Source organism: Halichoeres trimaculatus, unplaced genomic scaffold (genome assembly GCF_033239565.1).
Source record: "Halichoeres trimaculatus isolate MK-OKI-2021-1 unplaced genomic scaffold, fHalTri1.1 fHalTri1_scaffold_1, whole genome shotgun sequence".
Classification (NCBI taxonomy): domain Eukaryota; kingdom Metazoa; phylum Chordata; class Actinopteri; order Labriformes; family Labridae; genus Halichoeres; species Halichoeres trimaculatus.
Genome location: NW_027437179.1, coordinates 25,864,540 through 25,887,959, shown reverse-complemented (window position 1 = coordinate 25,887,959; position 23,420 = coordinate 25,864,540). Strand labels below are relative to the sequence as shown.

Below are 23,420 nucleotides of genomic sequence, written 5' to 3'. Positions count from 1 at the left end.
GACCTCACCTGCATCTTTTTACATCTGTTGTGTCAAGGTAAATCCCTTCACTAAAGGATTACATTAAGATTCTTATGGTGGCACCAAGTCACATGAAGTCACAATGGGAAGCCAGCAAGATAAGAACGTTTATTGCATGTGCTAAAAAACAGACACATTACTGTAGAAATTTGCATACTGGCAGGTCAAAAGATCCTGTGACTTATGGGTGGAACATGCATGCTAAATGTTAAAATGATTAAGTTTTTTTTATTCTGTATTTTATTTTATTTTTTATTTATTTATTTATTTTATTATTCTATTAGCATTTCAAAATATTTATTTAATAGAAAATAAAAGAATATATTAGTAATTATACAACCAAACCCCCCACCCCAGAGCCCTTGCAGTGCCAGAAAGCGTGCACTGAGTGTGGGAATTAACTGTTTCCTATCCAGTACAAAAGGACACGGCCTATTCACACAGCACATCCATGCTGGTCCACCTTAAGAAGGGCAAGAGGCAGTTTGTTGTGGGGAGAGCAGGGGGAGGCTCTCAGTAGCACATGCCTGGCTCTTTAAGGCAGACTGGGGAAGTTAGGAAATGTTAAAGGTACATCCGTTCAATGTTATCCAGGCATCAACCAAACATGCCGTGAGGCTTTTTAGTGCCGTTTCACTTCGGAAATATCAAAGTTTTACCATCAACAACCCATTTGACAAGTCATGTGCTTGCTACAGAGGGGGAATGTGACAAGTAATGTAAATGTTATAGCTTTCCGAAAAATGTCTATGGTATAGGGTAGTATTTCTCAAAAAAAAAAAAAAAAAGTATAAATGTCAATTAACAGCAAGAAGGAGGATACTGAAGTGAATCAGACGCACTTAATTTAATAGTATCACTTAAATGGTTTCATACCCTTCTGCCCAACAACATATAAAAGAGGGCACAGTTAAACTTTTTGTCAATTTCCTGCTTTTTATTTCCAATAAAATTACATGTAATAGATGTTTATATTTGTTCAATGATGTTTATTTACAACAAAGTGTTCATTTTAGCTTACATTTAATTAAAACATCATGGCATTGTTTGATATACTTGACGTTCAAAGACATGGCAGTGCACGCCTTATCAAAATGCAATTGCAGTTTCTATCGCAGCTTTATGGATTCATAAATCTGGTTTGGGTCTCAGGATGCGATCTCTTGTTAAGAGAACGCGGCGGCAGGCCGATGCCTCACAGACCAGCAGTCTGCAGAGGAATCGCGCTGCTCTCGTGGCCTGTACTTCCGTCATTTCATATCTCACTGGATAAACACAGTGGGAGATTTCTGTATGTAGCTGTGTAGTACAGCCTATAGTGATGAGCCCGCTCGGGATTCAGTTTGATTGAATCGATCTGTGTTTTGCTGGAGTAGGGAAACTCGTTCTACAACGAAGAGCCTGCTTGGATCTCACCCTGAAATAAGCAGACGTCAGACCTCGCCCGCCCGCTGCTGTTAACATTTTATCGCAGTCTAATCACAGTATTGTTTGCGGGTTAACACTGCTGCGCGCACTATGTAGTAGAGTTAATGGCGTTCTGCTGGTAGCTGTTAGACGTTTATCGGCTTTTTAGTTTTAAACACCGTGCCTTGGCGGAAAGGAGAGGATTTCGTTTTATTTAAGGTAGCATGACAGGATCCAGCAAGACACCAAGCTAGCTAGCTATCTAGCTAACGTTAGCATAACGATTAGCTAGCTTGATGTCATGTTGCAATGGAGAGTTTTGATGTTTGTGATCGAATCTTCGAGAAAATGCAGCAAATGTTATTGTAACTATATATATATAGGTTTATAGGTAGAAGTGGACTATATAAAAATGTTAAACAAGTTTACGAGCCAGCTAACTGTCCATATGGTCTGTGACAACATGCTAACACTCTGAAGCTGGTATGCTAACCAGAAGCTATAGCGTAGACTCTAACATAAGGAAGTAGGCAAAAATGTTGAAGTCGGTACATTTGATAGACTGTCACATTGTTTTACCAAGCATTTCATTCAAAATGTAACAATGTACTTTGCAACGAATTACAAAACACTGCTTTCTAAACTGAAGCGCCGACTCAGTCACCGTGCTACAAAACAAAATGCACTTTGTCCGCTTTTATTCTGTTGTCTTCCAAGCAGGGATCCATCGTTATGCGTCTTAGTTTTTTTCTACTGAAATAATCGCAGTAGCAAGGGTAAACTGGTGGGATAGCATTTGAGGTTTTTGTGATTTTGGTGGACATAGTTGTAGCTGTCAGCTGTTTCGAACTAAATATTACCAAATGTTTAAAAGCGTCTCTTTGTGTTTACAGGTCTATTGACGATGAATGAGCAGGAGAGTGGGGTGGTCTCCTTTGATGAATATGTGCGACAGAAGGCACGCACTGTGCCTCAGCACAGGATGAAGGAGTTCCTGGAGTCTCTCTCCAAGGGCCCAGAGGTGCTGCAGGAGTTCAGCCAGCAGGGAGGGGCGGCCTCCACCACCACCACAACCACCACCACAGCCATGGTGTACCAGCAGCAGGGTACCAACTGTATCTACACGGACAGCACTGAGGTGGCAGGCTCCTTGTTAGAGCTGGCTTGTCCGGTAATTGTAGTTTCATGTTTTTGTTAGAGCTGTTAGTGTTGATTAATATTTGCTATACACCTTATTATGCAGTAATTAATGAGTGCATATGTTTTATTGCAGGTACAAGTCACCTCAGCAGAGATTTCCCCTCATCTGTCAGTGCATCAGGAGTCTGAACAGCAGCTTCAAGTTCAGGTGAGTGGATAAGTCACTGTCTTACTATCGCATATTTTCATATTACTCAAGACGAATGAGTCAGAATCAGACCCATTGCTCACCATCCAGGTGTCAGTTCATCACCAAAATAACTGCCAGTAACTTTTCCATTCTACATTTATGTACTATATAGAGTTTCTTTAACTACTAGCCCCCTCGTACATTACCAGTTGTAAGGGAGCAGAATCAGTCCTGATCCTCTTTCTACCACTGAACTTGTGCCTGTCAAACTCCTACCAGAATTCCTCTAAAGGACTGGGTTGTAACACAGTTCACAAGCGATGAGGAGACCAAGCAGCTTCAGATACACTGTAACATTAGTTCTGTTGCTTAGTCTTTATTTTTTACTCTTTTCTCTGTGGCAGGTGCAGATACAGGAACAACAGGGTCAAGTGCTTCAGGTGGCTTCCCCATCTCAACAGGACCTGCAGGGAATCCAAGCAGCCCATCTTGTCCAGCAGGGAGAGCTCACAGAGGAGCAGCAGCAGCAGGTAGACATTTTTTGATGCAGCATAGTCTCTGAAAACAATTAAGTATTCACGTTATTGCAGCCTTGTGATTTTGTTGACTGTATTCTACAGCTTCAGGCACAACTGGTTGCAGCTGTAGCTGGAGGTCAACAAATCCAGCTGTCAAGTGGCCAACAAATCCAGCATATTCAGTTGCCAGGGGGCCAGCAAATCCAAATTCAGGCTGGCCAACAGATTCAATTACAGGATGGCCAGCACATCACACTACAGGATGGTCAGCAGATTCACTTACAAGGAGGCCAGCAAATTCAACTACAGGACGGCCAACAAATTCAGCTACAAGGGGGCCAACAGATCCAGATCCAAACCATAGAGGCCATGTCTCCTTCACAGCAGCAGGAGTCTCCCCGTGAGGCAGAGAGGAGGACTGCTGCTGTCTCAACAGTTCTTCAACCTGCCAAGAAGCGCAAGGTGGATGTCCCTGTGGCTGTGTCATATGCTGTACCACAGGGCCAGCAGGTTGCTACAGTTCTGGCCATCCCTCAGGGTCAGCCGCAGAGCTATGTATCCCTACGACCAGATTTGCTCACTGTCGACAGCGCTCAGTTGTACAGCACTACAGGAACTATCACAGGTCCCACAGGTGAAACCTGGACTATTCCTGTGTACTCTACTCCACAGCAGCAAGGTGTAACTCACATTGCTATACCACAAGAGACCTATAATACTGTACAAGTCGCCACCACTAATGGTAAGGACAAAGTGTCCTCTGGTTCTTCATCACGGTCTGCAGAGGGGCACTCGGCCATCGCTGGAACACAGGAAGAAATAGTGCAGACCTTATTCCCAGCGCAGTTCATGAACGGGAACATTCACATCCCTGTAGCAGTGCAGACTGTTGGTGGGACTTACAACACGGCACAGTCTGTACACATATGGGACCCAAGTCAACAGCAAGGCCAAGGAGAAGAGGGACAAGAGCAGCAGCTCCATCTGCAGGTTTGAACACTTTTTGCCCTAGAACTAAAACGAGAAGGCTGAACACAATGTCTCTTGTGCTTTGTATGTGCTCGGTGCTTATTAGCATGAAATAACTAAGTCATGTTTCCCAAAAACCAAAAAGTGCTAATAATACCTGAAATCTACAAGTTAAATGTTGTTATGTAAGCCTTTTGATTATAAGCAGATGAATCAACATCACGTGACGTAAAAATTGCCCCACCATCTTTACGGCTTTTTCCCATAATATGACTACAGAAATTTTTATATCTGCGTTTCGCAGGGTCACATTGAAACAGAGGCCAATGCTGAACCACCCACAGAGATTCTGGTTCCTGTCTGCCTGAAGCCAGAGGAAGGCCTGGAGGTGTGGCGCCTTTGGGCGAAGCGAAAAAATGTGGAGCTGAGCAAGCAGGAAAAGACAAAGCTTGCACCCATTGGCCGTAAGTCAGCTTTTAATCATTTGAAGAGTTATTTACATTAGACATTCAGGAAACGCATCACAAACCTCTTGAAAAAAAAAAACAGGTTTGTTTTGTTGTATCTGATTTGCTTGTTGTCTAACTTGTCTTTCACTTAAAATCGAGGAACAAGTAAACTCTGTAGCACTCATAAAACTTTTTTAATCCCTCTGTGTCTGGTTCCAGGCCGCCAGCCGCTACGTTTTCAGGAGGACTTGGTGTCAAGTGCTGTGGCTGAGCTAAACCTGGCTCTTTCCCTGATGACTCAAGAGGCTCGAGGATCGGAAGAAGAGGAGTTTGCTTCTGATGTTCTATATTATATTTTCTTGTGTATACAGAAGGTTAGTGTGCTCATTAATACTTTGTGTATCCTTCTAAAAAACTTTTAATTTTTTAATTAACACGTACTTTGTCTGTTGTAGTATCTCTTTGAAAATGGCCGTGTGGATGACATTTTCTCTGACCAATATTACACACGTTTTGGTGGGTGTTTACACTCAATCCTGGATGGTTGGAAGCCAAGTGTCCATCCTTTAGGTAAGCAGAAGTTCAACCTTAACTTTGTTTTTTAAATTCTTTTACAGAGACAAATATTAAAGTTTTTCCTTTTTAGGTTATGTCATTCCAAGTCATGTGACTGAAGAGATGCTGTGGGAGTGTAAACAGCTTGGTGCACACTCACCTGCCACATTGCTCACAACTCTAATGTACTTCAACACTAAGTGAGTAACCCACTCCCTGACCTAAATCAGTCATTTTGAGTTAAAAAAAAAAAAAGCAGCAAACTATGTTGGAGATTAAACACTGTTTTTAAAATGTGTCTCTATCCCAGGCATTTCCACCTGATCACACCTGAACAGCACATGAAAGTAGCTTTCTCGAAGGTCCTGCGACACACAAGGAAGAACCCTACAAACACCAAGGACAAAGCCACCAGTATCCGCCTTCTCAAAGTACAGGGTGCACATGGCCCAGGACAGAAAGGTACTCCACACTTCAACTCAGTTTTGATGTGGTCTCTTTAAAAATTGATAGACATTACTGAGATGTGTGACATCTTTTCCAGGACCTGATGAAATGTTTGAAGAGCAAGCTGAAGACCCTGAGAATCCTCTCCGCTGCCCCATCAAACTGTACGACTTTTATCTCTTCAAATGGTAAGTGATGCAGCGGCTCATTTAGGGCTGAACGAATATGGACAAAATGCAAACACTGACAAAACTCCACATTGTTTATAAAATTGATTCTGCGATATCAATATTGTGCTTGTTCAGATCTGGGTATAGATGCAACAACGATGTATCTTTCAGCTCTAATCCCATTACACAAAAGTGGAGCAAAAATGTGGTCACTGGCATCCTAGGCTGCTGATTTTATTTTGTAGCCAGAGTCTGTGCCATTATGGAAAGTTATTGGACCTTTGTTTTAGTGTGTGTTCCCTCTAATCCTGCTGTTTTGTCTATACTTTGCTGATCTGGTAATACAGAGCAGCAGGAGCCCCATTGGTCAACAGACCCATGAATCATGTTTCATTTGTTAATGTTGAGGAGGCAGGACTTTTAAACTACACACATAACACACCACAGCCAGTCATCAGGGGAAGCTTTGAATGTTTGGTTTACTTTTGTGTCGCCCAGCTTTTAATATCTGACTTTTCTTGTGTTCTCCAGCCCTCAGAGCGTTAAGGGCCGAAATGATGCATACTACATGACTCCAGAGCCTGTAGTCGCACCTAACAGCCCCATGTGGTACTCATCTCAGCCTCTCAGCAGCCAGCAAGTGGAGCACATGCTGGCCCGCATCATTGTGGTACGAGAAATCCAAGAGATCATCAATGCAGGTCAATGAAATATGTGGACTTCATGGGAACTAGCTCTTTGGTCACTGACTGCTGGCCATGCAGTATCCACCCTGTCTCTATTAACCTCAATGAACATCTATCACATGGAACCACACCTGAAACAATCATCTGTTTTATGTCAAAGTTTTTTTTTCTCCCTCACATTTTCTGTTTCCAGCTGATGGGATGGACTGTTCTTTGTTCAACTACTTTTAAGCCGTTGCCTCTGTAACCTTGAATAGGCATGTAAGGAGAACTTTTTCTTCTGCTGGACTGTATTTTTTTTCCTGTGAAAGTCAGTCTTATCAATATGATATGAGGATGTATAGCCCTCACTACTTAACCTCACAGACCATTAACCATCTTACTTCTCTTCAAAGCCCCTCTATGCTACATTACGCCCCACTGGACAGTTACAGGGGACCTCTGCTTCAAACTGTTTTTGTATACCAACTGCATTTTGGATCATGTATTGATATGTTCAAAGCTGAAGAATTTGTGCCTGTTTTCAAAAATGACATCATAATTTATGCTTGTGGATCTTTGCGTGAGTTTGAACCTCCAGATATTCACAAGGTCAAGTGCTATAATGTAGTGATTCAGGACATTGGAAACGTTTCTCTCAGGTCTAAGCTAGTGATTGAAACCCCCACTGAGGATTTTTTGCCAACCTATTTCTGTATGTGTGTATCGTCCGTTATTAAACAGGACATGCAGATGAAAACATCTTTAGCTGACACAGTATTAATTCTTCTATCAAAGCACTGTGTCATCACTAGAAATGCTACTATGATGACACATGCTTTAACAGCAGCAGTTGCCATGAGGAAACCATACAAAGCCATGTGGTCTCCCATGAATGACATCTAAATTTGGAAGAATAACAGCAGTATTTTTCCTGACCTGTGCTTTACAGAAACAAAAATCTGTTGAAGTGTCTGCTTGCTGCTCCATTAAAATGTCAGGGGTATCAAAAAATTTCACAACATTGTGGGCAACTCCTGATTGGACTTAGTGGAAGGCGACCAAAAGTGTGTGTAGCGGATAAATCAAATATTTTCAGTTATTAAACACACTGAAGTTCCAGAGCTGTAGGCACATACAGATAGTGCAGAGGGTGTTGCTGTAGGCTGGATAAAAAAAAATTACACAATTTAATTTCAGCATATATTTGTATTTGGTGCAGAATCACCACAGCAAAAATGTACCACGCTCCAAAATAGTTCCTTGTGAGTTCTATGAGTGATGACAGTGGAATCTAGGCAGAAACACAAAGTTCCTCCAAAGGTTCCTGTAGTGAAAATACAGCTGTTCACAAAAGAAATTTGAGACAGTTCTTTTTTTATTTTTATTTTTTCTATTACATAAATAAATTGTTGGCAAATAATTTCCTAAACATTATTTGTATTTTGAACAACTTAACACACCCTTAAATACCCAGATAGGCATAAAATCCCCCTCCATTGAACAGGTATGAAATAGTCTGTCACGGATGCCTGCATTTGAATCCCAGGCCTATTTAAAAAGGGTTGAACAAAAGCCAGGCGTGTGTTATTTAGTCTGTTTTGTCTGGGAGCGTTAACTGCAGTCTGTTTAATGTTTGAGTGAAGTATTTGGGTAGGGGACAGGACACGCTGATCTCATCTTGGCTGGTTCCTGGCAGTCTCACCTCTCTTGCAAGGACATGAAGAGGAAGGTACCTGATCTTGCTCTGCTCCAGTCCGAGCTTTCCCAGCACACGTTCAGGTAATTTCTGTGCACCAAAAGGAAAATAGTTTTATGGCAGAAAAAGGCACTCAATGGAAAAAAAGGCAAATCTATCCTAAACAACTGTTTTACAAGATGTAGCATGAGAGAGAAGCTACAAAAAGTAAAGTAAGCTTAGTACTTAGTACTACCTGTTTTATGATGTAAGCACTTCTGCATTATTTATCCACCCATAATTTCAAGATCTGGACTTGTGAAACTTCCGAAATCTTACCTGAGGTGCCAGTTTGCTCCAGTGGGAATATTTGTGGTCACCAAGAAAGGGGCATGTCAGAGCATATGCCATGTGAACCCTCATCTGGTGCTTTGCTCCTGTGCACAAAAAAAAATCAGCAAATAGGAGGAAACTTATATATTTTATAACTTATATTTGGTAGCAGGGGTTTCCTGTATTACTAACAGTCGTCTTACCTGTTAAAGGCTGAAGCTCCACAAGGCTACAACCATTCCTGCTGTCAATGACTCTGTACTTGGTCACTGCAGGGTGAGCTTGCCTGTGGCCACGGACTTTAGTGACACCATCCCCTGCATCATTCATTTTGAAAAGAGGACTCAAAGCCATCTGAAAGAAATAGAAAGAAGGAAACAAAATTAAATTAGATTACTACAGTGTGCAAGGACCTCCCAGTTCATTTATTAACATCTACTTCCATAAAGAATCAAATCCATAGAAGAAGAGGCACCTTGTAGTGTGGCTGAGAGCCTGTGACTGCCCTCTCAATGACAGGGATGTCAATCAATCCTTCAGATGGCACAGGAACACCAACTGTTATAACCCTGAAGAAGATCATGTCAAGTGTCTTCATGTTAAAGGCAATATTTAGTGACTCAACAAATACACCACATTCAGACCTTTTTTAATCTTTTCTCCACTCTCCTGTGTCTCACCAGTACTTTCTCTGAATTTGATTGTTTCTGTGGAGGTTCAGTAAGTGCTCCAAGACTTCTTCGCTCCTGGCCAGCAGAAGAGCCCCTGGTGTTTCCTTCTCCAGTCCCAGACATGGGAACAGCTGAGAATCAGATTTGACCTTCATCCCATCCATCATTTTGGAGAGAACAGGAAGCACAGTGGTGATGGATGTGACTTTAGGGTCCTCTGAGAGAGAAAAATAACTTTTATGACACGATTTTATAGAAAATACACAGTAACACTGATACTGCAGAAGTACAATTAATGTAATAATCATCAACTGTCTCCACAAGACTTCAGCAGACTCATGCTGGCTAATCATCATTTTGGCCATAGCAAAGAGTATTTGGAACACAATAAGAAATTGTTAATCCTTAAGTTAACATGTAACAAATTATCCATTAATCTGTTCAATTTCTGTCCTAGTATTTAAAATTTCAGAATTGTCTAAACAATCTTTCAAATACACGAAACTTTATTTTTTTTCTAAGAGCCTCCAAACTGCATCTTTTTTAATTGGTAATTGTTGGTAGAAACAATTTCGACATAAAAATGTGCTGCCTTTATGCATTTATCCTTTTAAGTTCTTATCTAATGTAATTTAAAGTACACGTATGTAAGAGACATTTGAGACATTAGTATGTGTCTCAGTACATAAAAGGAACACTATTTTTTAGGGATGTCCCGATCCGATCATGTGATCGGCATCGGGGCTGATCGGGGCATTTTTTAATGATCGGAGATAGGGGGAGAGGGAATCGGAAAAAGCCTGGGGCCTTAGTTCTTGTTTTTAATTAAAATGTGTATAATAGCACATCATCATGCATTTTAGAATAGAACTTAATTTGTCATTATAAGAAGTACAACAAAATTGCAAACAACAAATTGCAATCTTATTGTCACACACATACAAGGTAATCTTGTGGTGCACCACTGAGAAGCTTTGTTTTTATTTTGTTGATCCAATGCTGCACTAAGTGGAGAAAAAAGCTATATCCATGTTGGCTAGAATGATACCTTCATTTAAATCACATAAAAAAACTCAAAGGGCAACTTGTATGAGGTTTTTTTTCTTTTCTTTTTTTCTTAATGCATTGCTGAAAAATCGGATCGGGAAATATCGGGATCGGCAGATAATCCAAATTAAAAAAAATCAGAAACGGATCGGGAGCAAAAAAAACCATCTTACTAAAGATAATGAGGAAGGTACTCAATTTATGAATCAAATAAATTGCTGATTTTACTTTATGAACTCCCAGAAACCCAAAAAGCTATTCAACAAGAACAGAGTTATTGGTCAACAATTCTGATTCTAACTTATGAATTGACCCATCGTACAGCTCTGAAGAAAGAAAGAAAGAAAGAAAGAAAGAAAGAAAGAAAGAAAGAAAGAAAGAAAGACAGACGTTTTAGACTTGTTTTTAAACTCTTGTTGCTTTACCTCTGACAGGGACACCGTAGGGTTTGTTGATGATGACCACATCTTTATCCTTGTACAGCACACTCCTGTGGAGGTGTTTGGCCAGCACGTTGGGATGAACGTTTTGTAGCTGTAAACTGAAACGCTTCAGGTCTGTCACTATTCTCTGCTGAGCAGACATCGGAGGCTCGATCTGGGATGGCTTCGCCTTCTCCTGCTGGACCTTCCGGGCTAGGTCAATTGCTCGCAGTCGAGGTTTCTCTTCAGTGTGGGTACCTGAAGCGGGTTTCGCCGCGGTGGCCTGACCCCGGCTGAGGAATCGTGCTGCTGCCTGACATGGGCGGCAGGTGTCCCGTTGTCCGAAGACTATGTTCTGTATAACTCTCCATTCCCTACTCGCTGTTCTCGTGCAGTTGTTCATGGTAGACTGAGTACAGTACTTTCACATTACTACGGAGAAACACCAAACCCCACAATATCAGGACCAGGACACATGCGTTTAATAACTTCCGAGTCACTCCTTTCAGAGTAAAAGAACTGATTTAGAATCTAGACTTTTATAACAAATAATGGTTATCCGTGTTGGAATCTCAGTAAACAAGAGCCTATTGGACTCTTGAAATTAAAAACTGAATAAAATGTGGAAATTGGGTCAAAACTATGCTTGGGTCTGACCTTAAAGTGTTTGGTATATTAGAAAAAGGGAGATCAAATCTTTATCTTACGCAGGGTGGTTTGTAAGGAATTTATGGTTTATAAGTGATTTGATGGATACTGACACCAATCTCCTGAATTATAGAAAATTCTGTTGCGATCATAATTTCAAACCCACAGAGTCGACATCTCCCTGACAATCAGTATTCCTAACAGAACATAAGATGACACACCAAAGTCTAGGATCACAACTACCAGTCCATTTAAGGACTGTCAATCCCAGACAAAAATATCATTTCCAGGCAGAACAAGAATGATATTTCACAAAAATGGTTTTAAGAAATAAAGTAAACTGTACCAAACATTTCACCCAAATTATGAACTCTGTTTATCTTTCCAAGGGATTCCTTGTTCACCTTTTAAACTTGTAGCCAACTTGTGAAATAATTCTAAATTGATGTCCATGAATGACTGGAAATAGTCTGCTCAAAAACTATTTTTATCATATAATAAACATTTTACTTAATATTTAAAACGTAAATATGACGATGTCTGCTGTGACATAGCTAATTATCTTTACTATTTTCTATTTGTCAATACGTGTCCATGGTTTGTTTGGTACATTTCTAATAAAGTTTTTACAAAATTAAAATAAAGGCATAAAGGACTTTCGTGTGAAGTAGTCCTGACTTGGTATGTCGTCATTTCCCGTCTCTAAGTGTTGAAGTCTTCGTTTCTTGTTCCGTCACTTACCGGTCTGTTAAACCCCTGTGACAGAGCCCTGTGAGTTATAGTGTTTGTTAAACACCGCCCGCCTGGTCCGTAGTGAGATATAAACCAAATGTGTTGTTGTTTCAACTCTGTATTGCTACTGGCTTGCGTTTCTAAGGTTTTAATGTTTTTTATGTGACTGAAATTTTACATTTGCTGCTCCAATGTTCTAAACACGTCTCATGCATAGGGCCCAGAAAAAAAGTGTTAGACGACTCATGTTGTGTTACGGTTTTAACAAGTATACTTTAATGAAGAAAAAATCGCCTCTGACCTGTAGACATGAAGATAACAGACAGCGTGCTAAGAAGTTACAGGGTTGCCAGGACTTATGGAGAAAATTCACAAAAAGTCAATTGTGTGGATTTCAGCCCAAATGGTGAACACGCTGTATCAAGCAGCGACGACGACTGCATCGTGTTGTATGACATCCGGGAGGGAAAGTACGTTATTATCACATTTACAGTCAAATTTTAATCAACTCTGAGTCTTCAGCAAAGCTGGATTACATTTATGTCTTTAATTTTTCTGTCATGTCTCAGACCAAAGAGGACCCTTTACAGCAAGAAGTACGGAGTGGACCTGATCCGCTACACACATGGAGACACACAGACTGTCGTCTACAGCTCCAACAAACTGGATGGTAATAACTCATCTCTTACAGTTAAGTGTTGCACAGATCATCACAAATGGGATGCATTGGAAAATATAACGTGTTAATGTCTTTTAGATACCATCAGATACTTGTCTCTGACTGACAACAAGTTCATCAGGTATTTTCCAGGTCACACTGCAAGGTGAGTAAAATGTAAATTTGCCAGTGTCAGCAGAGGGACACGATATGAGACAAGTAAAACAACACAAGACTGTACTGGTGTTTGCTACATTAGAAGCTGGCGATAAATTTATAGATTCAGTACATGTTTTTGTTCCTACAGGGTTGTTTTAATTTAACTTTAACAATTAAAGTGAGCCCAACATCATACCAGATGGAATTTGTGTTGTGTAATTTCTGAGAAATGATAATTATTTTTCTGATTGTTTTTTTTTTCAGGGTTATTGCTCTCTCCATGTCACCTGTAGATGATACATTTATATCTGGCTCATTAGATAAGACGATCAGAATCTGGGACCTACGCTCCCCAAATTGTCAAGTGAGTAATATGAACCAACCTGGCAAATGTAAGTTCTGCATCTCGCTAATAGTGGTTTCTCAAATGTGTTACTACAGTGGTTGTTAGAGCTTTGGATTACCAAGATTCTTGCACACATGCCAAAGCTAAAGCTCCCAAAGCTTCTCTATCCTTTGGCCACTGGATGTCCCCAGACCTGCTTTAGTGACCAGTGCTGCATTGTGCAATGTGGATCTGAACCCATCTGAACCAGAAAATAACTAAAATACAAAAATCTGAGGCAACTCAAAAGAAGTAAAGATCAATGGCATGAGGCATATTAATATGAAAGGATTTGATGGAAACAGCAGGTATTAGTAATGCTGCCTTGAATATGTTTGTATTTTATTTTAATTATTTTTTCGTTTGTTTCTGTTTCAGGGTCTGACTAACCCTCTGGGGAAACCTGTGTGTTCTTTCGACCCTGATGGTCTGATATTTGCTGCCGGGGTGGAGTCACAGGCCATTAAACTCTACGACCTCCGTGCGTTTGACAAGGTAAAATGGAAATCCAGGAATGTGTGGTTCTTGTCTTTGTGGTGTTATCCCTTCCTTGCTCTGCTTAGAATAACTAACTATTCTGTGGATAGGGTCCCTTTGCATCCTTTGAGACAAGGTTTAATCGTGTCTGCGAATGGACAGGGCTGAAGTTCAGCAATGATGGGAAACAGATTCTCATCTCCACAAATGGAGGAATTATTCGTATCCTGAACGCCTTCAACGGATCTGTGCTGCACACTTTTTCTGTAAGTTTGCCACAAAACCACGGACTACCTTTGTCTTTAAGTTCAATTAAATCACATGTTTACTGTCCAAGGGCTACAACAACAGTAAAGGCATCCCCCTGGAGGCCTGCTTCACTCCAGATTCACAGTTTGTTATGATCGGTAAGCATCAACCCCCCTTATTTTTATATCTTTGATGCCTGTTGTGGTGAATACTGTTAAATGTGTCTTGCTTTGCAGGCTCAGAGGATGGGAGAGTCCATGTTTGGAGCACTGAGAGCGGGATGAAGGTGGCCGTGCTGGACGGGAAACATCCAGGAGCCATCAACACTCTGCAGTTTAACCCCAGATACATGACGTTTGCCAGTGCCTGCACTCACATGGTGAGATCAGAATCATCACATCATCTTTTAGGAACAGATCTGTGTCATTTTTAATTTCTCATTTTCTTCCTGTTACAGAAATTCTGGCTCCCGTGTCTTGATGACCTTTGAAGGGATGTTGTTGAATTGGGTCCTTTTTTTAAAACAATGGAGCAGGGGCATTTTGTATAGTTATTTTCAACCGTTTTTATTCTACTTTTAACTTAGCAACAGTTCTTCAGAATCCTACCTACCTCCTGTTTAAATTTAGCAGGTCAATTTTGTTTTATGTTTTTTTTTTTAAATAATATTTTAATTGTTCAAACTCTTTATATTAAACATTTTTTTACATAAAAACAAGGTTTTTCTCACTTTATTCTTACTGCTATTGAAATATAATACAAAGGCTCCAACTATTGGCTGATGAAGACAACTTGGCCACTAAATGCTAAAGAAAGGTGAAAAAATATGTGATACAAGATACCTGTAAGCTTATTTTATCCAACCAAAGTCAAAAACCTCTTAATTTGTGGGACTTCAGAATCTACAACCACCAGTCAGGCTATATAAATAGTAGTCTTATATACAAAAAGTTATGGTCATGATTAAAAGGATTGAATAAAAAAAGATAGAACAAGATTCAAATCAAGAGGTCAGGATTGATAAATGCTATGAAACAGAATGAGTGATGGAACAGATGAGTCAGGAGTGTGAATCATTAATTGTGGCATAAAAGAAATACAGAAAACAGACATCAAATGCCTGTCAAAGGTTAAAAAATAATTTAAAAATTAAACCATATTAGACCAAATTAATGAAATGAAATGAAAAAAACAAGGTGTGAAAAACTTCAAAATCATGTAACACAGACCTTCCAAAGATGACATCAGTAATATACTGCATTGCCCCACAGGGTTATCACACCGTGTCCCAGAATTCCTAAATGTAATGTAAATGTAATTTCACACTCTGATTTCAAACGTGCAGAACACACACAGGCCACATATACGAACAGCGCATAGAAAGCTCCCCGTGCAGCTCAGTGTTTGGTGCCTTGCTCAATTTCTGAAACAAGCAGTGATCAAGCAGTTCAAACATTCCAGCAGCTACTGAAACAACAATTGAGGTTTCAACAAATTAATCGTGCATAATAGTTGGCTCAGTGTATTGATGTGTGTCCTAACAATGCCCCCATCCTTAATGATCCCACTAAATACACACACATGCTCACTCACTTAGCAAACTCTGAACACACATGCAGGAGTGAAAGAAGCTCAGGCAGTGGACATCCGTTTGATGAATGGGTGATTTTTCTGTTCATATAACTTGTGTTTTCCTGAGGTAGAAAAGAGGGGGTAGGGGTTGTGTTGAATAATGTATAGATGCTTGGGTTGTGTACTCACCACATAGTGAATAATGGATGATCCCATCACAGGTAACCTCACAGGTACACACTTATCTTTCTCTCACCTAGCTGTCTGTGTTTGTGTGTGTGGATCAGGTAAGTGTAGGAGGGAGAATGGATGAGAGGATGAGGATGAGAAATACAACCTGATATTTTAGAATTCAGAATTGTTTTATTTATTTTTTTCTTTCAAAATAAATTCCTTTCCCCCTGCACGCTCCTTCCTGTTCCAGCTATCTTTTTTGTTCAGGAATGCTCTCTGTTTGGGAGTCCTCTTAATGTAAACAGATTGTTTGGATTAAAAGTTGTTGTGGCAAACCTTATTTTTTTACCTTTTTGATTACTCTTAAAGATAACACAAAAGATATTGATCATAAACACATGAACTCTCCCATTCTCGATCCATTAAACAATGCTGAAATGAGGCGGTCAGATTCTGGCTTGGTGTCACATTTCTGTGCCTGGAATTTGAGCACATTGCTGAGCTGATCAGCCCCTGTGTGAACGAATGAGCGATAAAATGTCAATACATGTGACAGCATCTGAAAACACTGCACTAACCGCTGATGTCATGACTGGTGGACCTGTACTCACATCCAGCAGAGCAGTGGACAGGTCAGGACAGTCTGTGACTCAGAACAGTCTCCCCCACAGAGACTGTTTTTTTAAAGTGGCCGTCATCGATACGCAGAGAGTTTTAGATCAGTGGTCAGGGTGGCATATCCACTGACAGGCACGTTATTACTCATCAGCCACAGTTCCGCAGATTGTGTTTCAAGTGGTAGGAATCTCCCAAGTCACCCTCCAGGCGTTTATGTCAGTGGTGTGCGTGGGTCCATCTGTCTGCCATCAGTGTAGAGACAGCCTACCTGCTGAGCAAGACGAGCGAGGACATAGACACCTGGACCTGCTTCTTCTACTGCGAGAGGAGAAGATGTCACACCAAACTGGAATCAACGGTAAGTTAGTCTTATTAATGCAGGTTCTGAACTTTCTTCAAGCAGATTATTTGTGATATGTTGGGCCAGTTCTTCAGGTTTAGGTGTGCCTGTTTAACATTTCCCTTTCTCTTTCAAGATGATCATCTACAGAACAGCCTGAAACCTCTTTGATAAACATCTGATTTTATAAAAAAGTGTACTTTTAAGAAAAGATTAAATCTCTTTTATATCACTAAATTGAAAAATCTGTTGTGGATATCAAAAAATGAGGCCTTCAAAGGCCATAGATCTGTCTTTGCATGAATTCTCTATTAAAGCACCAGCTCTGTATCATGGTACCAATATTTGTGTCATTTAATGCTACACTTACTTATGGTTTGTTTAATAGTGATGTATATTTGTGTGTTATGGCATTTTGTAACCGGAGCATAGGGAGGACTCGTTGGCAGAAGCGCACCTCTCTCACCTTTCTCACCTGATCTTACATCATTAATGAGATACTGTGTTTGGTAACCATGGAGGGAGAGGAGGAAGGGTTGCAATAAATACATAGTTTTCAGTAGCAGATAATCATCCCTGAGTTTAAAGCAGAGGATACTTGAAGCTGATTTCTCCCTGTCGCTTCATATTTTTTTGTATATAAGTCATCAGTCTGTGCAAGTTCAAGTCATGGCGTGACGATCTGGCAGCGGATCAAATTTTGTCCCTGAAGAAGAGTCTCAGGTTCTTACTTACCCTGTCTCCCTCCCTCTCACCCCCCATCCTCAGTTCTGACCTGTCTGTGTTATATCCGGTTACTTCAGCTACAGCTGACCTGAAGGAGTTCCTGGCTCGAGCGAGGGGAGGTGCCATCAGAATCATGAAGATTGTCATCAGAAATGGTAGACACGAGAGGATTCTAGTTTTCAAAAAGAACAGACACAGGTTGATTTGCTCGAAACAGAAAGATAATTTTGCTGATGCACTTTTTTTTTATTTTCTACAGAGGAGTTGGTGTTAGACTCATACAGAGAGCCAGAACAGAGCTGGGACAAGGATTACAATCACTACCTGCTTCCTCTGCTCACACCTCAGGAACCGTGCTACATCCTCTACCGCCTAGACTCCCAGAATGCTCAGGGATACCAGTGGATTTTTATCGCCTGGTCACCTGACCAATCACCTGTATGTTCTGACATAACTAAGCTAACAAATCTTTTAAATTCAGTCATATTATATCAGCAAACCAAAGCAAACTGTATGTTCGATCAGTTTTTAAAATACAAAGAGGAACAACTTCATCATATGAAACTTTTGTGTAAAAAACCCAGAGCAAAAGGAAAAGTTTTATGCTACTTTTTATGTAAATCAATCAGAGTTGAGTACTGGTAAGAGTCTGTTCTGAAATAGTAAAATTTAAAAGTTTCATCATTTATACCGAAAAGAAAAAGTGTACTTTTTGACAACAGCAGTCGTCAAAGGAAGAGCAGATATTACGGTACAGCATGGATTTGATTCAGGACACTAGCTCTAGTCACAGATGGTCACTGAATAGAACTGATGTAATAACTTTCAAATAATGTTTCTTTGTTGAATAAAAATCTGCCACTTAAAGTTTCATAACCAAAAATATTTCATCATATATTATTATAACAAATTTTCTCCTAAGAGAATTTTCTCTTCTCTTAGTTTTAATCCCCCATGCAAGATTTTCCTGAGCTGCTTGTTATTTTTGAGCTTCTGTTTGTAAGGCGAACAGAACAAAACAAAACAAAACAAAACAAAACAGTTATCTACTTATAACTTACTAGGGAGTGACTTGCTAACATCTTCTGAGGTGGTTGTTGTTCTTACAACATGGACAGAGTCTCTGTGGCATCACCCACTGATCTATAAAACCAAGTTGTGAAGCCTATCAGTAATAGTCGTCATATCGTATCTGCTGACTCAACCAAACTTTGGGTGAGCCCAACTTGAAGCCGAGGGGTGGAGATAAGGGGGGCCTTTACCCTCTTCTATACCTGTCAACATTAGACTTAGTCAAAGCTGGAGATACCATAACCAAGACTAGTTCAGGTGTGATAAAACTGTTCAGTGCAGCCTATAATCCCAAAACTATGAGACAGATGTTATTCAGTTTAGTTTATCTAGAACCATAACAACTATGATCAGTGTTAACCCTATGTACCCCCCCAAACACACACATTAGGTGAGGCAGAAGATGGTGTATGCTGCCACTCGTGCTACACTGAAGAAAGAGTTCGGAGGAGGTCACATAAAGGATGAAATGTTTGGCACAGTCGAGGTCAGTGAATCCCTCAGGTATGGTCACGTGAGTGGATCTTGAGGTGCTGGTGTTAGAGCACCTCCCTGTGTGTGTGTGTGTGTGTGTGTGTGTGTGTGTGTGTGTGTGTGTGTGTGTGTGTGTGTGTGTGTGTGTGTGTGTGTGTGTGTGTCTGCAGGATGATGTGTGTTTCCAGGGGTATCTGCGGCATATGTCCTCCTGCTCCTCCCCGGCTCCACTCACAACAGCCGAGCAAGAATTACAACGAATCCGGGTCACAGAGGTGAAGTTTTAACCATAAAAACTAGATAAATATGATCTGAATTACAGGCTTTAAGGGTTAGTTACTGTGTTCTCATCCTATATGCTGCTACTTCACTGCAGGATAAAGTTGTATGGGTAGATGGATTTTCTTTTTCCACAAAAATTTACCCAGTTTTGTGTTCGGAAAAGGAAAAGATGTTGGCTGATTCAAACTTTCACTTTTTATTCCAGGATGAACGCAGACGAGTTGGTACCCCAACAGCAAGAGCGAGGGTTAGTTACCTTCAGTCTCTTCAATCTGTTTGACTTATTTGCTCTAGCTTTCAGTTCATACTTCAGGACATATCCCAAATTAATTCAAAAAGACTTTTTCATCCTGCAGGTTACAATGGAGTTTGGCCTCGACAAACGGGCACAGACTCTTCAAGGTCTTGCATTCCCACTCCAAGAAGAGGCCAAACAAGCCCTGCAGCAACTGAAGCAGAGGCGCATCAACTACATACAGCTGGTGAGCTTGGGAAGCTTATTTCTCCAGACATTCACAACTACTGCAGAAACAATCTTCGAATCGGTGTTTGTCAGTAAACATTGGCTGTGCATGACCTCCTAATAGAGCTCATATGTGTTTGTGGTATCCCAGAGGCTGGACGTAGAGAAAGAGACCATTGAGTTGGTTCACACCAAGCCTACAGAGACCCATGAGCTGCCCTACAGGATCCCCACAGACTCACCGAGATATCACTTCTTCATTTTCAAACATTCCCACCAGGGTCAGCGGCAGGAGGCACTGGGTCAGTACTCAATCTATGTGCACTTCAGTCATTCTGTTTTCTAAGTTTAAAAGAGCTCCAGATGAAATAAGGCGTAAGTCATGTGTAGAAACATGTCTGTCCGCCCTAAACGGACAACAAATATAGATAACAAGTAGTTAGTTAAAAATCCTAAACATTGACAAAATTTCAAATTGTGAGGCAAACATATGCTGATGTAATGCCAGGGTGAGACAGCAGGCTGCTCCTCAAATGAGAGTTCAAGGAGATCATTACAAGATATGTTCAAATTGTGACATCACCAGTTGGTAAATTTCCTTGAATAGGAAATTTGTCAAATTTGTCCTTTGAAAAGTGAAACACAGCTTTATACACTTGCAAAAGTGGAGGAGGCTTCTAGAATGCTCAGTTCTGGGATGCTAGGTGAAGCCTTAAAGAGACAGTATTAGACAGTAGACAGCAGTCAATCCTTCTGACTAGTTCTCAACAAATGTGCTTTTCTTTAGTGTTGCAACTCCAAAGGGGGTCACCGGGTGATTAGGGATTTAAAAAGAAAGACTCATTAATTCTGATGGAGTAGTGGTTTTTAAAATACATCTATACTGCTCTCAGACTGTGAGCATGTTTGTTCCTGACAGTGATGGCTAACACCTACATAACTCTGGGGGTGAAAAGGTTGAGAAACACTGGTTTAGAAAATGTGAGAGTGATTATGGGCCAATGAAGAAGACCTTTACCAGAACAAACATATATTTACCGGATGCTGTCAAGTATCAGCATTATAACTAACGACTTCATATCTCTTTTAGTGTTCATCTATTCAATGCCTGGGTACACCTGCAGTATCAAGGAGCGGATGCTGTACTCCAGCTGTAAGAACAGGCTACTGGATGAGGTAGAGAGAGACTACCAGCTTGATGTTACCAAAAAGGTAAGAGATGAATAAAACAACAACATAAGGGTAATCACCATGACCTCATGACCTCTGGTTGAGGGTTATTGGGATTGTTGATAGCTGAAACTGAGCTGTGTGTGCATACGTGTGCAGATGGAGATTGACAGTGGCGATGGCCTGACAGAAGACTTCTTGTACGAGGAGGTCCACCCAATGGAGCACACCTTGAAGCAGGCCTTCACCAAACCCCGCGGACCAGGAGGAAAGAGGGGCAACAAACGTCTCATCAAGGGTGCAGGAGAGAACGGGGAAGAAAGTTAAATGCTAGAAATTCATACACGAGACACACAAGGGAACCAACACCAAATCTATGAAATGTTTTCTTATTTGACTCTTAAACTTCTGCTCATTTTTTGTTGTAGTTGCAGACATTTCTCTCTAAAAACTGGGAAAACAAATCCACCATCAAGCAGGATTCATATTCATTTTGTCATGGTGAAATATCTGAACATTTTCACTTGTGAAAAAGCACATCTTGTCTTTATTCAGAAACTGCTTTTTAAACTGGATGATACTTAGATGTGGTTTGTAAAATAATATGTAAAATTCATTAAATACAAATCAGTGCAGCACCATAAAGTTTTGTAAATAAATTGAAAAAGAAAAGTTTTGACAAGGGTAGTAGAAAAATGTTGACTCTACTGTCATGCCTGCGTATGAAACACAAAGCTGAAGCCAGTCGGCAGATTAGCTTAGTTTATCTCATGCACTTTTCAAAGTGGAAACAGTGGTTGAGCTCCTTCAATATCTTTAAGATGCTAGTTTATCTAAATTGGTAGAGGCCCACCATGTGCAGAGGCTGCACACCTCAATCCATCAGTATTGACCTTCAGATAGTTCCTCTCCTGCTTACTTCCCCCCTCATTTCCTGTCTCTTTCCTGTCCAATCAAATTTTTTTTTTAAATCATGTATTTAATTTGTTCAAAACTGTCTATTTCAGTATTGTCACCACTGGCAGAGTGTCTGCAGTGAATTTTGGTAGCAAGGTGCATGGTGCATGCTTACTGTAACAAACAAACATGTAAAATTTCTGGAATACAGAAGAAATGACAAATATTGTTTTATATTTTGAATATGACTATCATTTTCTTGTCTTTCTGCTGATATTTTTCTTTTTCACCCATTCATGATAAAATTTGAAGTATACTTAATTGATAAGGAGAGGGTTTTAGGAGCAGCATGCTTACCTTAGTGTCCCTAACACTGTTAGGTTGCCAGACAACCAGCTCACGTATTATATTAACCAGATTCACTAGTTCTGTCATTCTTTACATTTTTGTCTTCGGTTTTCTCACTTTTTATGGGAAAATATCAGTGACATCTTTGCTTTATGGTGGATTTTCATTTATATTTCCTGGCATGGGCAGCCTACACTTTTCCCACAGTTCAATTTTCACTACTTGAAAGCTCATTATCTGTGAAGTTACCTTCACCAGTCATCTGACGAGGTTGACTAACACTCAGCTGAAGGTCGTTGTTTTACTAGGTTCAACAATAAAATGTTTTCTGTATTTTGCTCGTGTTTGTGTCTCCATTCCTCCTTTTACCTCTCATAATATGTGCGTGATCCTGCAGTCATGGAGGCCGCACCAGCAGCAGCAGGGATCAGGGCTCAGCAGTGGAGGTCACTTTGTTGTGTGTGTTTTCCAGGAAGCGTCTATACTCAGAAGCCCTCAGCCGTGCCGCTCTGCTGCTCGCATTGCGCACAGCTGATGTGACCACGCTTTCTTGGAAACACGGTTCAAAGCTTACTTGCGGGTTTCGAACGGTTATTATCTTTTACATGGAATCTGCGGGTTGGTTGATGATGATGAACTTTGACTTGTGGGGAAATACTGACTTTTAGCATGACCCAGTTCAATAAATTTCTAAGACAACAACCTCTTGTACTGAATAGGTGATTTGTCTTCAGCATAAAAGAAAACATCATCGCTTTCTGTTGCTTTGACCACGACATAGAGAAAGAGGAGAAAAACATGTGAGCAGGTCTCAACTTTAAACGAATTGTAAACTGTACACGTTTCCTGAAAAAAATGTGCTAGCGTAAATAAAACCTTAAAGCTAAAAAGGGACGAAAAATATAGGCAATGTTAACATTGTGCTTCTTTAGGGCGAAAATTCGGCACTTCATGGACCACCGCCGTCAAATACAAGAAGGCAGCTCACGTAAATGAAACAGTACCGGAAATACCCTCCCTTCAGAATAAAAGCTTGAAAACTACGGCTGAGAAGGGAATTTTGAATCAAATTTCACATTTTCAATTTAAATGATAAAAAAAAATAAGAAAATGTGATCATTTGATTCGTCCAATGACAGGGAAATGTACGGAATTATGGTATAAAGTGCAAACAAAAAAAAAAATATATATATATATATATATATATATATATATATATATATATATATATATATATATATATATATATATATATATATATATATATATATATATATATATATATATATATATAT

At 40.2% G+C, this 23,420-nt stretch overlaps 4 protein-coding genes across 6 annotated transcripts; 3 read left to right on the top strand and 1 right to left on the bottom strand.

Annotated features, from left to right (window-relative positions):
• The first annotated feature begins 1,181 nt into the window (after nt 1-1,181).
• qrich1 (glutamine-rich 1) lies at nt 1,182-7,814 on the top strand. 3 transcript variants are annotated; one of them, XM_074671462.1, is made up of 12 exons: nt 1,182-1,312; nt 2,322-2,599; nt 2,702-2,776; nt 3,163-3,288; nt 3,379-4,266; nt 4,550-4,709; nt 4,914-5,068; nt 5,150-5,264; nt 5,341-5,449; nt 5,560-5,711; nt 5,794-5,884; nt 6,398-7,814. In XM_074671462.1, exons 2-12 carry the CDS (start codon nt 2,333-2,335, stop codon nt 6,573-6,575), a joined length of 2,316 nt encoding a protein of 771 aa, XP_074527563.1. In that variant the 5' UTR covers nt 1,182-1,312; nt 2,322-2,332; the 3' UTR covers nt 6,576-7,814. The 3 variants fall into 3 exon arrangements, with proteins under 3 accessions (XP_074527563.1, XP_074527555.1, XP_074527571.1); XM_074671454.1 differs by having other exon boundaries at nt 1,209-1,647; XM_074671470.1 differs by having other exon boundaries at nt 1,218-1,262.
• A 73-nt stretch (nt 7,815-7,887) lies between these two features.
• Nucleotides 7,888-11,172, bottom strand: rpusd4 (RNA pseudouridine synthase D4). The gene is made up of 6 exons (XM_074671482.1): nt 10,686-11,172; nt 9,223-9,430; nt 9,018-9,111; nt 8,746-8,896; nt 8,549-8,646; nt 7,888-8,320 (listed from the first exon to the last, which is right to left on the bottom strand). Exons 1-6 carry the CDS (start codon nt 11,083-11,085, stop codon nt 8,123-8,125), a joined length of 1,149 nt encoding a protein of 382 aa, XP_074527583.1. The 5' UTR covers nt 11,086-11,172; the 3' UTR covers nt 7,888-8,122.
• A 980-nt stretch (nt 11,173-12,152) lies between these two features.
• On the top strand, nt 12,153-14,680 carry LOC141798186 (WD repeat-containing protein 82-like). The gene is made up of 9 exons (XM_074680012.1): nt 12,153-12,532; nt 12,632-12,732; nt 12,820-12,886; nt 13,144-13,243; nt 13,643-13,759; nt 13,852-14,007; nt 14,079-14,148; nt 14,227-14,369; nt 14,448-14,680. The coding sequence occupies exons 1-9, from the start codon at nt 12,372-12,374 to the stop codon at nt 14,478-14,480; spliced, it is 948 nt and encodes a 315-aa protein (XP_074536113.1). The 5' UTR covers nt 12,153-12,371; the 3' UTR covers nt 14,481-14,680.
• A 1,493-nt stretch (nt 14,681-16,173) lies between these two features.
• On the top strand, nt 16,174-22,430 carry twf2b (twinfilin actin-binding protein 2b). Its single transcript, XM_074680001.1, has 11 exons — nt 16,174-16,712; nt 17,498-17,575; nt 17,680-17,858; nt 18,883-18,978; nt 19,136-19,240; nt 19,342-19,356; nt 19,453-19,494; nt 19,604-19,729; nt 19,862-20,012; nt 20,801-20,922; nt 21,040-22,430. Exons 1-11 carry the CDS (start codon nt 16,568-16,570, stop codon nt 21,205-21,207), a joined length of 1,227 nt encoding a protein of 408 aa, XP_074536102.1. The 5' UTR covers nt 16,174-16,567; the 3' UTR covers nt 21,208-22,430.
• Nucleotides 22,431-23,420: the final 990 nt, after the last annotated feature.

Bases quoted from the DNA above. Each gene is read 5' to 3' on its own strand.
- qrich1 (XM_074671462.1), top strand. From the start codon at position 2,333: ATGAATGAGCAGGAGAGTGGGGTGGTCTCCTTTGATGAATATGTGCGA. The intron at 4,710-4,913 runs GTAAGTCAGCTT...GTCTGGTTCCAG, and splicing joins AAAGCTTGCACCCATTGGCC to GCCGCCAGCCGCTACGTTTT. The intron at 5,265-5,340 runs GTAAGCAGAAGT...TTTCCTTTTTAG, and splicing joins GCCAAGTGTCCATCCTTTAG to GTTATGTCATTCCAAGTCAT.
- rpusd4 (XM_074671482.1), bottom strand. From the start codon at position 11,085: ATGAACAACTGCACGAGAACAGCGAGTAGGGAATGGAGAGTTATACAG. The intron at 9,431-10,685 runs GTAAAGCAACAA...TTTCTCTCTCAG, and splicing joins CTACGGTGTCCCTGTCAGAG to AGGACCCTAAAGTCACATCC. The intron at 8,897-9,017 runs GTGCCTCTTCTT...TATTTCTTTCAG, and splicing joins GCTCTCAGCCACACTACAAG to ATGGCTTTGAGTCCTCTTTT.
- LOC141798186 (XM_074680012.1), top strand. From the start codon at position 12,372: ATGAAGATAACAGACAGCGTGCTAAGAAGTTACAGGGTTGCCAGGACT. The intron at 14,008-14,078 runs GTAAGTTTGCCA...TTACTGTCCAAG, and splicing joins CTGTGCTGCACACTTTTTCT to GGCTACAACAACAGTAAAGG. The intron at 14,149-14,226 runs GTAAGCATCAAC...CTTGCTTTGCAG, and splicing joins TTCACAGTTTGTTATGATCG to GCTCAGAGGATGGGAGAGTC.
- twf2b (XM_074680001.1), top strand. From the start codon at position 16,568: ATGTCAGTGGTGTGCGTGGGTCCATCTGTCTGCCATCAGTGTAGAGAC. The intron at 16,713-17,497 runs GTAAGTTAGTCT...CGGTTACTTCAG, and splicing joins ACACCAAACTGGAATCAACG to CTACAGCTGACCTGAAGGAG. The intron at 17,859-18,882 runs GTATGTTCTGAC...CACACACATTAG, and splicing joins GGTCACCTGACCAATCACCT to GTGAGGCAGAAGATGGTGTA.